The sequence below is a fragment of the Poecilia latipinna genome, unplaced genomic scaffold (assembly GCF_001443285.1).
Source record: "Poecilia latipinna isolate Pla-1442-1.1 unplaced genomic scaffold, P_latipinna-1.0 Scaffold484, whole genome shotgun sequence".
NCBI lineage: Eukaryota > Metazoa > Chordata > Actinopteri > Cyprinodontiformes > Poeciliidae > Poecilia > Poecilia latipinna.
The window spans coordinates 235,069-248,911 of NW_015113100.1; the positions used below are offsets into that span (position 1 = coordinate 235,069).

At 38.0% G+C, this 13,843-nt stretch overlaps 1 protein-coding gene across 1 annotated transcript in view; it reads right to left on the minus strand.

The window, feature by feature from the left end:
- Positions 1-4,998: 4,998 nt before the first annotated feature.
- galnt16 (UDP-N-acetyl-alpha-D-galactosamine:polypeptide N-acetylgalactosaminyltransferase 16) overlaps positions 4,999-13,843 on the minus strand; it is a 50,268-nt gene continuing 41,423 nt past the window's right edge. Inside the window, exons 12-15 of the mRNA XM_015039795.1 lie at positions 13,727-13,810; positions 12,086-12,212; positions 9,532-9,648; positions 4,999-5,253 (exon numbers count right to left, since the gene is read on the minus strand). Of these exons, the coding sequence (XP_014895281.1) occupies positions 5,110-5,253; positions 9,532-9,648; positions 12,086-12,212; positions 13,727-13,810 (472 nt within the window). The 3' untranslated portion in view covers positions 4,999-5,109. The remainder of the gene's footprint in view (positions 5,254-9,531; positions 9,649-12,085; positions 12,213-13,726; positions 13,811-13,843) is intronic.

Consider the following 13,843-nt stretch of genomic DNA (forward strand, 5'->3'; position numbering starts at 1 on the left):
GATGGAGAGACACTGGAAAACTACTGTTTATAGAAAGCAGCACCGGCACTTCAGGTGACTAATGCATTCTCCTGACGGTGTCATCCGTTTGTGAGACTGATTTGGTTCAGTTGGGGTGTGGACCGGGCTCTGAAATACAAAATGTTGAGTATAGCGAAAAATACAATCACATATTCAGTCTTTAGTTTTAAAATGATCTTTCTTAAAACCAAGGCATTTCTGATATTTAGCTTTTGAGACAAGCATGTCTCAATCAAAGGATAATACAGCAATGTAAAGTGTCAACTTTGGAAATAGAAATGTACGAACATGGCATGTTAGAAAAATAATTATTGCCCCTTAAAGACGGACTGTTGAAACTTTACCTATTACCTAGTAATAGGTAAAGTGAATAAACATAGCAAAAAGTAAGTGCAGCTTTTTAAGGTCGTCATAGCAACAGCTAAATCCACTTATATGTTTGGGAATTCACAACCTTAAACCTGCCAATCCCATTATCATTCTAATAAGGCGTTTCCACATTTCATGACCGTAAGTGAGAGTTCAAACGAAAATATGACATTTTCTGGGAATTTAACTGGAACCATGTTGTTTGGCTAGATGAGGCAAAAATGTAACTTTACAGCAACAAGCACTCCATGTGACTAGGAAGAAAATGCTGATCAACCCCCATTTCATTCCCCATTTTGAGTGTGATAAAAGATCTGTGACAGTATTGCTTTGTTTCTCTCTCAAATGCTCTAAGAACCTTGTTACAGTCCAGGGCATTTCTTTTTTTCCCCCTTTAAAAATCACGCAGACTCTTCCGGTCAACTGAAAATGGATCTTCTTGCGTCTCTCAGCAAGATGAAGATCAAAACGTACGGTTATGAGAGCAGAAACCAAACAACAAAGTTAAGCGAAGCTTCTTTCCAAGAAGCTGTGTCAAAGCACAAAGCTGATAAAGAGCACCAGAATAATCACCAGAACTGAACATCCAACCAACCGGAGTAATCAAAGAGTAATCAACATTCCTCTGTCGGAGAGATGACAAAAAAACTGTTACCATGGTACCACCATTGTGTCCATGAAGAGATGTAAGATGCACCTGGAAGGTCAACGCTTGTTAACCTACACCACCAATCAGACCTTTATGGCATAGTGCCAAGATAGGCATTACGGACATTTTGAATTCTGAAAAAAAGGAACACCTGGAGAAACACAGTCATCTACTGTCATGAAACTTAAGCAGAACATTGAAACAGCCAGCCAGAACTTGAACGTATGTCCCTCATAACCGTGACTGAATCTTAAAGAATCTGAATATGAGAATGATAGAAAATACCCCAAAACAGGCAGCAAAGACTGTGAATACATTTTTGTTTGTTTATATTTTTAGAGAAAAAAAAATAACAACAAAACCTTTTAGACTTTTTTTTTTTTTACATAAGTCTAAAATATTATGAATTTATGATAGGAAAAAAATAGTGTAGTCCATTTTTGAGTAGGACTACAACATAACCAAATATGGAAAAAGTGATGCACTGTGATTACTAATCACTGTGATTACACTTTCCAGATGAACTGCAAATGTTTATGGAAAGCTTCCTTTTTTTTTCTTAGATCTTGATTCATGTTTCACGAATAGCATTAGTTTAAGGCTTTAAATAGACCAATCATTACTCATTGATGACATATAACGTTGGTGTATTTCTATGCTGCAAAGCAGGCTAATCAATGCAGAAGAAAATGTGACATGAAATTTATCTACCTGATATAAATTGTGAGTTTATTCGCAAAACTTCAGGAACTGTTCCCTCAAGTCTTCCAAATTCCAGACAGATGACTCAAATTATTACTTTTTAAAGTTTTACTTCATATTTTTGTCTTGTTCCTAATTTCTCAAGCAGTTTGAAACTCTCCCTTTTTCCCACATGCGTTGTCCTCATCTTCTACCCTTGTGTGCGTGCAACCCCTCCACCCTGATGATGATGATGGTGACACATTGGCCCCTCGAAAAGGCCACAAGTTTATCAGCATTCCTCACATAGTTTTGAAGTCTACAAAGCTGCAGTGTAGCATATTTGGCGGCCGCAAAGGTTACAAAGTGAACAAAGGACACACACACACACACACCCACACACGCACAGACACACAAACACACACAAACCAAGGCAACAAAGTTGTCAAGCCTGTTATGTTGACTGTCATGCAAATGTTTGTCGAAATACCTCAATGGCAAATGCTACTTCTCGTTGTGAAATACCTACACTATCTCTTATTTTTATTGCCTTATTATTGTTTTAATCTCAGTGAAATATATAAATTTTGGTCTGTATAAAAAAGTAAATGGCTAAAAACCCATCCACCAAGCTTTCAAAGTGGTTTGTGCGTGTGAGAGAGAGAGGCGCTGGGCCATTTCTTTTATTTATTAGTATATTCCGCCCTCTTCTGGTCAACAATGGTAAGATCAACAACAAAGAGTAAGCTTACTGTAAAAATAAGCCTAACGATTCAGCTTTCATCCAAACCTCAGTAAGAAATCACTAAAAAACAAAACAAAACATTAAAATTTGTTTTTATGAGTGAACATAATATTAAAAATACTTTTACTAGACAGAAACCACTATCTGGGATAGCACCATTCAGTGGTAACAGATGTAATAGATGAGCCACACCAAATTTAATCCAGAATGGTTTCTCAACTGTATATAGAAATAATCCTGGAAAGGTCCAACTTAATTACGAATTAAATAATAAATTACGACTTAGCTATAATGAGATAACGAGGTACTATTAGAGTCAACCATCCTCTTCTTCTGCTTTAAATTTGCCAATAACCCGTCAATCTATGATAACATATTTATAATTTATTCAGATTCGGATCCTTGTAGCTGTTTCTCAACGAAAGAAGCCGCCGCTGCATCATCCATCGATTTTTTTTCTCAACCAAAGACGATTAATTGCTTTTGTAGACTTCTTTAATGTCCAGAGGCTTAATTTGACATAATTCTTCCAAAGATAACCCAAGATAACATCTCATAATTATGAGATAGCCATCTCATAATTGTGAGAAACAAGGCTTTTTTGCGGCGAGAAGGACATAAATTGTCGAAGTACTGGAAGTTCGGTCAACAATTTTAATTTTGATTTCTGTAAAATCGATAACGGCATTTCCATTGATTATTGAAGAGAGTAAATCATTTTTAATCTGTCATTTTTTTCATGTATGAAATGTAAAGAAGATTTGAACTTGGTTTTTAAATGCAGATGTGTCAGAGGTGATTAATTGCCTGGAGGGGAAATTTTCATTGAGTCTCGGTCTCACACTTGCTTGCTTTTTCTTTCGTTGTAATGGAAGCACACGTTACTTTAATGAAATATGCTAGATAAATAAACAAATAAATAATTTGGTATTGGCTCCCCTAAAAACACACACGTTTTCCATGAATTCAGTCTGACCTTCCTTGCCGCCATAACTCATCCAGATAACACATCACGCTGCGGCGGTTATTAAGAGTGTAATCAAATTCATAAACGCAGCCATTCATCATTTTAACGAACCACCAGCAGAGTTTCATCTTCACAATTTCACTTGTATTTATTTATTTAATTATTAATTAATTAATTTATTTATTAACAGCGGTTGTTTCGTCAGGACACGTCTCCAAGACTTCGTTCGAACTAGTCTGGGACTCGCTTCACTTAATTTCGTATAGCACCAGGAATTAGACGGTGACAGAATAGTTTCCCTGCCAAGTTAGCAAGCCACCGCAGCTGAAATATTGTGCATAAAGCGCTATAAACCATTATGTGTTTCTGAACTCCACCCTCAACTCCCTCTGTGTCTCAGTTCTTCTGAATATCGATGGTAGGAGCTTTGAAATTACAGAGTGAGGCAGCCATTGCTCCTGGTAGAATCAAAAAATGGAGACATAACCCCATTAGTTATAAGAAGCTCTGATATTTAACAGCTCAGTAAAAAAAAAGGAAAAGAAAAAAGATTAACCCCCAAACTCAATAAAAGCAGAAACAAAATTAGCCTTATTCAGGCTAGCTAAGTAAACACAAAGTCAAAGGTGACTCTGGAGGAGCTGCATTGATCCACAGCTCCTCCTACTAGTCAGGAGCACCTCAAATATTCTCTTTTTTATTTTAGAATATAATGAAAATATTGCACTTTTGTGCAACATTTTTGTTTTTTTAATTGTACAACAGGACACTGTAAAGATTAGACAAAAAGAAATTTCCGGCTTATGTGTGGAAGAAAACTGAAGATGGCAGCTGCACTGTGAAACATGGCAGTGGCAGTATCATGCTGCGGGGATGCTGGTCTTAAACAGATACATGGAGGAAAGAGAATATGTTTTATGTGGTACTTGCAAAAGAAAAACATAAAATACAGCACACAAATTTTTTATTTTTTTTTAATATTAACAGTATAATTATGCAGCAAAGGAATTAATTTTTACAAATGGCTCCAATGCTATTGTCTCTTTAGCCACGTTTTATTTTTAAAACCACAGAGATTACTTTACACAAAAAAACAATAACCTGTTTCAGATATTTACAGATTTTTATTTATTTATTTAATAGAGACAGAACCAAAAGAAAAAAAAATAAAATAAAAATAAAACATTCTTTGGGTCCGACCGTGCAAAACAATAAATAATGTCCTGACAATGCTTTGCTAATCAGCGATAAAAATAAAAAGCTCCCATTTATTTTTTCCTTATTTTTTTATTATATTTTTTCAGAGCCTATGTACACAGCTAAAACTGCCCCGCTTTACGAAAGCAGCGACTTCGATCGAAGGTGCAGCTCGGCGCGCTTGCTACAGTAACGGTTTGCACTCGTCAAATCGCTTCCAACGAAAGCAGATCGTAGAAACCTAAACGAAGAAGTGAAATGTGCAACGTTTTCAGTGGAAAGATAAGAATACATAGATCTGCAGCATCCTGGAAAGGACGGAGAGCACTGTACACACAAGTCCTCTGGTGGGTTTTTTTTTCTTTTTTTTCCCCTCAAAAAGGCCTTAAAAACAAGCAGCCAGAGGTTGACATCAGAAAAGTAAAGTTTTTTTCTTCTTCTTTTTTCTTCTGTCCCTCAGCAACTCCAAATCTTCCTCACTCAGACGATAACTTGTGGCTCCCACGACTGTCCAGCCACCTGGGGGCGACACTGCGCGATGACCAGGGGTCCGCTGGTGCTCTGGCTGTCCAGGCAGAGGCCGCTCACCATGTGCTGAAGAGCCGGGCCTTTTGGCTTCCACTTCTGCAAAGACGAGAGAAAAAACAAAACAAAAACAAACAAACAAACAAAAAAAAGCTGTTTCAGTCTGCACAGACACACTGGCGAGCTTCTCCGGTTTGTGTTCCATGGTATGTGTGTGTGTGTGTGTGTGTGTGTGTGTGTGTGTGTGTGTGTGTGTGTGTGTGTGTGTGTGTATGTGTAAGCACAGGAGGTTCATGTTAGTAGTGAGTAATGCAGCCTGACTCAGACTTGGATTAGAGTAATCGCATGAATTACTGACTAACAGTTTGCGGAGTGGAAAAGTCACAGAGCATCCAGCTGAGCCGCCCAGCAGCAGCAGCAGCAGCAGGAAGGGGACAGTTTGTTTTAGATGACATCTGTGGATTCTAATTGTCATTTTGGGAGGTGGTGGGGTTTATTTACTTTGCCCCGCTCCTCACTGTTCCATTTACAGTGTGCCTAAAACATACAAGCAGGCTTAATTATAGATACCAGGATCAATATCTGGTTAAATGTTCCACAGCAAGCGGTTTTTAGGGGCCATCAAAAAGCTTTTGGGATAATTCCCAACACACTGGTGATTTTTCCTCCCCCATGTTTCTCAACATGGGCTGTATTTTTTTAAAGGTGTGAAATAATGCAATAAAAGATGTATTTATTTTAAGGTTTTTACTCATCATTACCCAAAGCCATTATTTCACCACTACCAGAACTGTGATAATACTCACAGTAGCTCCAACAAATGCATTAAATGACTCCTGAGTGATTACTTTCCTCCACACGATTCAGCTTTTCATGAATCTGTTTTCCCCCCTTAAAGCTTCTGCACATAAATCGGCGAAGCAGGTTGGACGGGGAAAAACGAGCCAGAAGCTGCAGACAGTGAGACAGTTTGTTCCTCAGTGCCCACAGACCGCAAAGGACGCTGCGTCTGCCTCCTTTTTTTAGCTCAATCGATAAGTGGATAGAGGCGCTGAACTAGAGGCACGAGAGTGTTAAGTACAGATTTGTGGAGTCACATGGAGGACGTCTGCAGCCGAGCGAGGGGTTAATCTTAAAATCCCCGAGAAAGTGTCTCCGTGGATGGATGTCGGTCAGAGTAAATATGTTGTGCTGCAGGGGCGGGTAGGTGGGGGAGGAGGGGATGACCCGTTTGGAGGAGCGGGCATGTTTGGACAGCAGAACCAGGGATGGAAATGAACTTTAACTGGGACACTGCTGTGACTTCTGGTGACATGATGGAGCATGCAGTGCAGGTTTGGAGACGCTGCATGTAGGATAATATGTTATGTGACAGAGGTGAGCAATACTGGGAAATTTGGTATCGACCCAATACGAAGTGAAGACACAGCTAGTATTGTCGATACCAATACCAATACCAATACTAATATATATATAAAAAAAGTCTATTATTCAATATTTTGACTTCATTTAGTTACAACTGCTATGTTACTGTTTTTTAGTGGAAATATACTCCTTTTTTTTTTCTATTAACAGTGTTAACTTCAGAAGAAGAATGGCCAAAAATGTCAGTCTCTAGATGTTAAAAGCTGGATGAGACACACCCAAGAAGATTTGCAGTGCCGGCTTGTAGCAGCTGCATGCATACGACCCCCCACACTTTTCAGATTTCTGCTTGAAAACCTTTCCAAAAACACTGAAAACCATTTTGCTTCTACTTTACGACTGCACTCGCCTTTGAGTTAGTGTGTCAAAAATCCTCAAAAAAAAACAAAACAAAAAAACCCCAAAAAAAACCCACTCAAGTTTGTGGTTTAACACGACAAAATGTGAAAAAGTTCAAGGGTTATGAATACTTTATCGAGTTACCGTGTTTACTTCATTGGTCGTTGTTAGGAGGGTTAACAGACAAAAGCATATTCCTTAGAAATGGGTCAGACGCAGGGGAGGAGTAGTAAAAAATTGGAAAGGAAAAACTTGAACTGACCTTCAGACAGCCCAGAGATCTATTGACGAAAACCACTTTAAAAGATTACAAGAGAATGTGGCTTCTTGGAAGCAAAACGCAGAGAGACGGGGAGGGAGGGGACGGTATCTACTGGCTTTTACACAGCGCTGGATTTAATTATAATAATTTCATTTATGCACAGCTTTTAATTTTGCAAAGGAGAAATAAACAATATTTTCTGAAAACCACCCAGAACTGACCGGTATTTAAAAAGAAAAAAAACAAACAAACAAACAAAAATAACAGAAAGTGGCTACAAACTATTAACGCAAGAAAGAAAAGCCATAAACGTTCCAGACCGTTTTCCAGGAGAGAGATTATGAAAAGCCCGAGTAATGCCGGTGATGGATGACATGTCCTCTGGCGCGCAGAAAAAAGATCAGTGCACAGTCAAGAGGAGAATTTTTTGTTCCCCCCCTTTTCTTTCTAGGGAATAAGAGACAAAGGTGCCAAATGTCTCCATCAGCATTGAGTGGTTGATTGCCGATGGGGGAATGTTCCCAAAAAACTCTGAAAGGATCGAGACGGGCCAAGGAAGAAGACCTGGCGGGAGTCCGAAGACGTCCGCACACACGTCATTGATCGATCACAAACAGAGTGAACTCTCTGGCCGTGTAGGAAGTTCTCATTCAACATAAAAAAAAAAAAGAAAAAAAAAAGAAAGAAAAGGAGAACAAGGAATGAGCAAGGAGGACCTGGAGTTTTTAAGAGCTCTTGTTCATCTGCTGCATTTATAAAATCACTGCCAGGATCTGCATTAGTAAAATAAGGTCACTGGGTCCAACACGGGTCTTCTGGCAGCTCAACGTCTGATCGCAAACTACCTCGTTTTCTAAAAATCCCTTCATGATTTAACTCACAGATGATTAGAAAATAGTCAGAAAATTGTTATTATTATGGTTTTTTTTTCTCTAGTTGATCCACTTGGCAAAAAATATCTGTTGAACATTGATTTCTGTACCATTGGCTGGACTTGGTGTTCTTTTTTAGTCAGGAACGGTTTTGGCAACTGGCTTTACAGGGATCTAAACTTTGCTCTGGCTTCCTTTCTGATAGCCTACATGTATTGTAATGGAGCAACTCAACACCTGTGAAAGCTGATCACCACTTTCCCGCGGTTTGGATTGTATAACAAAACATTCTGTTTAATAAAAGACTTCAATTGAATAAAAGTCAATTCTCATCTGCTTGTTGTTTGTAGTCGTCTTGGATTAAAAAAAAAGAAAAAAAGATTGATGAGCTGATCTATAAGTTGAGTCAATGCAAAAAAGGTTGTTCTTACATTTCTGTAGATCAGATCATGATCAGGTCATGATTGGCCCACTTCGCGTCATTAGACATGTACTATGTTGAAGTAATGTTTTGATTTTACAGGCTTTCCAGTAACTGGACCTGGGTTATCACTGTTAATTCATGACTTAACAGTTTAGGTCTTTGAAACAGTCATTTTATCACAGCTGCTCTGTTTAGCAGATTATCTTTGACCCAATATTGGTGGTTTTGTTTTTTTTGAGCGACTTCCCTTTCTGAAACCATTTCACAAAAAAATACTTTTGGTTTCAATAAAAACCTGTTTCTGCATGCATGTTGGAATATAGGATAAAGTGATAAATTGCCACATGTAGCACTTAGATCCTCAACTAGAGGGCATAAAACAAGTACCGAACTCACTAAAATTGTTTCTAGAGGTAAACACCAGAGAGCTTCCCAAGCCCAAACCAGGCCTAAAGTTTTTAAAGGGAAAGTCCAAGTCAAGTCTCAGGTCTGAAAGAACCATTTTATTCTTATACCCTACTAATAGCCCAACATTGTTACGCAACACTGTTACGCTCTGTCCAGTAAAATTTGCTGCATTGCTTTTACTCCTGAATACTTGACATTTTGCATAAGACTTGAGTATTAGACCATGAGTTTAAGTCAAAATTAAAATATTTAGAGCACAAGTCCAGTCTGAAACTCAAGTCTCCATCGTGGGTAAGTATAAATCTTGTTAAAGAAGAAGAGGTCGCAGGCATATGTTAATCTGAAATTATATATTTTCTATTATACTGATAATTAATTGTATATGGGACATTTGTGAAACATAAACAGTATGATGGCATAATTAAACAAAGATTTTGAAATATTTTTGACTCCTCAACTCAAAACTAACATGCTGTGTTTTAGTTATCTTTCATTGGCTAGCTGAAAAACACATCGGATTGTAAACTCTTGCTGCTCAGACACACGGAACAAGTTGCAAAAAACCCATTCATCACCAGTAAAACCTCATATTTTTGTAATGTTTTAAGAACAACATATTATTGCTAAACAGTGTTTCTTCGCCTTACCTGTCTGGGCTCTTTGGAGTTGCAGAGCTCCATCTTGACCTTTGACCCTGCTGTGAAGGCAGAAATAGCCAGGCACAGGTCCTGCTGCCGAATCAGTGGCTCCACCAGCTCCCACTTCTGCAAAACCCAGAAACCAATTGAGGATGTGGACACCAGGCAAGGTCAGCTTAAGTTCACTAACAGCTCATTTAAAGTAAAACATTACAAGTGATATTCAAGTTTGCCTTTTAAATTCCCATAATAATTGAAGTTTAAAAAATAAAATAAAAAATACTCAGTGTACTGTAGAGACTTCCTGTGGAGTTAAAGCTGCTGTCACAGTTTCCTATCTTTTCATGTATGCTGACATATATAGACATAGCATGTTGTGTGCATCTAAATGTCAAGAAATTAGCCCACTCCAAGCATTCAGCATGCAGAAGTGAGTAATTCTTCATCAGACAGAGCAATTGCATAAAGTAGCATGAAACTTTAAAAGTTTATGTCACGGAATTTTCCACATGGCTAGATGATGACAGAAACATATATCACGATATGTTTATTGATATCAATAATTATTGATTTGTTTTTTTTGTTTTAAATATCTGAAATATTATTTTAAATATTTGAAATATTATTTCATCTACAGTTTATACTCTCCACCTTTGTTTTTTTTTTTCAAGCAATTATGAGGCACAGTGGCAAAACCTGAAACAGCTGCTGCGCACGTTACTCAACAGGTTGTTGCTTGGTAACCAAAGAGTTACCTAGCAACAACTAACATCAGTAAGTTAGCATCAATTAACTCACTAAAGTGAATTAGTAGATGCCACCATGAGCCAGCCGTGAGAGGCTGAGCAGCTATAACCTGTACTCTGCCTACATCCCCCAGAATGCCGTGTGGTTCTGGATCAGAGTTCAATGAAATTAATAAATATTCTATCACCCATATAATCCAATGATATTGATCACATGTCTATTGTTATTGACTTGTGGTAAATAACACATATTGCCCTACATGTGTCCATAAGCTGCATGATAGCAGAGTTTAGCTGCTGCTAAAACTGTGTATGCTACAGTGTCACAAGCATAGGATCAAATCTTTTATCGTGAAGGAACTGTGAGGATGTTTCTTGGTCCAGAGCTTTAGTTAGTGATCTGTGGAAGGCTGATTTAGCCGACTCACTCCCATAGCTGACCTATGACAAATATCAAGTAGTGTCCTGGAAATATTGACTCTGACCGCAGCAGGGTCCTTCAATCAATCAGCTGAACTGAACTGACATGAACACGGTTCAGCAGTGCTGCCATTCTCATTTTTTTTTCTCCTCCCTGGCAAAACAGGAGTTTTGTTTCTCTCAGACGAATAAAACTGAATTGAAATGAAATCGTTTGGCCATATTTCCCAAAGGGCTCGACAGCTCTGTTGCTCCCACCAGCGTTACGGCTATCAAAGCGGTTTTCTCTGTTGGACTGAACTGAATTTAATTAAACTGAATGGAAATTGACTGACTGAATTAAAGTGAATCAAACATAATCGGGCTGAACAAAACTGAACCAAATAAAACTGATTCAGTTGAAATAAACTGAATTATCTGAAATGAATGAATGATACATGTTTTTTAAATGCCTAAAGATGACTAAAGACACCTTAGATGAGTGATTAACTAACTTAAATTGCATGTATTTTAGTATTTTGTTATTCATATAATTTGACATATTGTAAAAATGAATTACACCTACACAGCTAATATTTTATCTGTCTGTGTCAGATAATTCAACAATTTTTAGGCAAAAAGACTACAATTGGAATTTTGTTTTGGATACAAAACAAAAGAAAACAACCAAACAGGATCAATTAAGGAGACCCAGGAAAATCACGAATAATGATGCAGCAGTTATATACATTTTGACCTGAAAATGTATAAAATAATAATCTAAATGAAAATAAAAATCATCTTCTTTAATTTCACTGGAACCACATGTTATATTTTAAAGTATTACTGTTCCAGACACAGTGCCATTTTATAGCACAATAAAGTAACTATGTTAGCTCCAGTTGTTATAAAAATGCTGTACATATCAAACATGACTTAAAAGAAATTTGACTTTGTAATTTAATACACTGAAACTGTTTCTTTAAAAATTTCAGCTCCTTCTGAAACTCCGCCTTCAAGAAGTCATCACAACATGGCTCCTCTATTAACCCTTTAACAACATTTTTATCAGCGTTGAACTAAGAAGCATCATGAGCTCAGCAGATGCTCAGGTCCACCAGGTGTTTGCTAATCGCTGCTGGCTAGTCTGAAGGAGCTGAGTGGGGGAGCGCTGCTCTGTGAGGCGGAAGCTTGTAAACTGCAGCTTCGTCCTCGAAGGTGGAGCTAGCTCCACCCAGGCGTTTTGCACAGCTGAATGGTTGCCGTGGGAGATTAAAGGATTTCTCAATTCTGAGTCATGGCAACACTCCAGGTATGCTTTTGATGAGGGAACAGAAGTTAACTATACTATCCCTTTGAAGCTGAAACTTAAAGTAGGCTACTTTTAGAAAGCAAACTTTCATCCTCGGTCTCCTCACCTGCGACTGCGGCCTGTTGGTTCCGGCGCCGCGGCACTCCGCCAGTCCGAGGCCGTCCCTCCCACGGGTCTCCAGACACATGCCGCCTTGTTTCAGCACACTGGACACGGCTTCCTGCTCAGGGACCCTGCAGGAACCGGAGACGGCGAGGAGGAAGGCTGATGAAACGATCTTATTACAAACAATAAAGAGCAGATCGACTCCGGTGATGGATAGCTGTACAGAGTAATTGCTTCGCTCCACAAGTACTGTGTCTTGTTACAGCCAGCTCTTCTGGACATATACAGTTACTCTGTTAGACTCCAGTTATTTGGAGCGTATGCAGTGGGGAAGAGGTCAACAGCAAAAGCTTCTGAGATCCCGACATGAATCAATTCAAACGTTCCCATCTGAAGTCAGTTACATCTGGGTGACTGATTTTGAACTTGGTGGGTTGCTAACCTCTTTGGAGTTGTACGATTACTTTTTCCAGGCTAAGTCAATTATTTTTAACATACCAGACAGTAAAAATAAAGGCTTTTGATCTCAGAATTAAAGTTCTGCCAAGGGAAAATCAGCTATGTCTGTATTTGTTTTTATTCTCCAAAAATTAAATAAAAGGTCAATTTGGCTCATTCCATCTTTTAGGCTTTCAGCGACAATCTGAAAAAACTTTGAAAGGATTTCAAAGCCTACATATCAATGCCAGGCACACTTTTCAGATTTTCACTTTTTTTTTTTAAAATATCTTATATTTTTCAAAATTAAGTACATTTATTCTTCAATGCACCATAAAATCTCAACAAAATACATTTAAATTTGTAGTTCTAATGTGACGAAAAGTGAATACGTTTGCAAGGAAGTGTGAATGTTTATTCATAACCGCAAAAAGGAAACCATTTATATTCATGTGCAGGTAGAACTGCTCAAAACTGTCATATATATGATATACAGCTCTGGAGAAAATTAAGAGACCATTTAAAATGATCCGTTTCTCTGATTTTACTCTTTATAGATATGTGTTTGAGTAAAATGAACATTATTCTTTTATTCTACGAACTACTGGCAACATGTCTCCAAAATTAAAAGCAAAGATTTTGCTCTTATTTGCAGTAAATGAGAAATGGACAAAATAATGAAAAAGATACAGCGCTTTCAGACCTCAAATAATTCAAAGGAAACAAGTTCATATTAATTTAGAAACAACAATACTGATGTTTTAACTCAGAAAGAGTTCAGGAATCAATATTTGGTGGAACAACCAGGAGGTTCTCACTGGGGTTCAGTGCAGTGGGCTCTTCATTTTTTTCCAGAGCTGCAATGTATGTTTGTTGACATCAGCTGGAGTTCTTAAGATATTTTAAAGAAATATCTGAAAGCACAAGCAAAAAAACTCTGAGAAGAAACTTAACATCTTAAATAAATCAGGAAAGTCTCTCCCTTCCTCTTTTGTTTCACGTCTCCCAGCAGAGAAAAACCAAAGATTGTTAATCCCATGTGGGTTTTTCCTCATAGCTCAGAAAACGTCTTTAAAAAAAAACCCACCCCAACAGTATTTAACTCTTACTTAGCTCACAGACTTTAGTTCAACTCTATTTTTTTTTCCTCCTACAAAAACAAATGCAGACGACACAAAATCTTTCCTTTACTAAATCATCCCACCTCAGCTCGGGGTAGACGTTCTCCATGTACCAACGGAAAGGTTTGCAGTTCAGTTTCCGCCGCAGCGTCAGGTGGTCTGCAATGCTTCAAGATGAAGAACAAAAAAAAAAAAAAAAA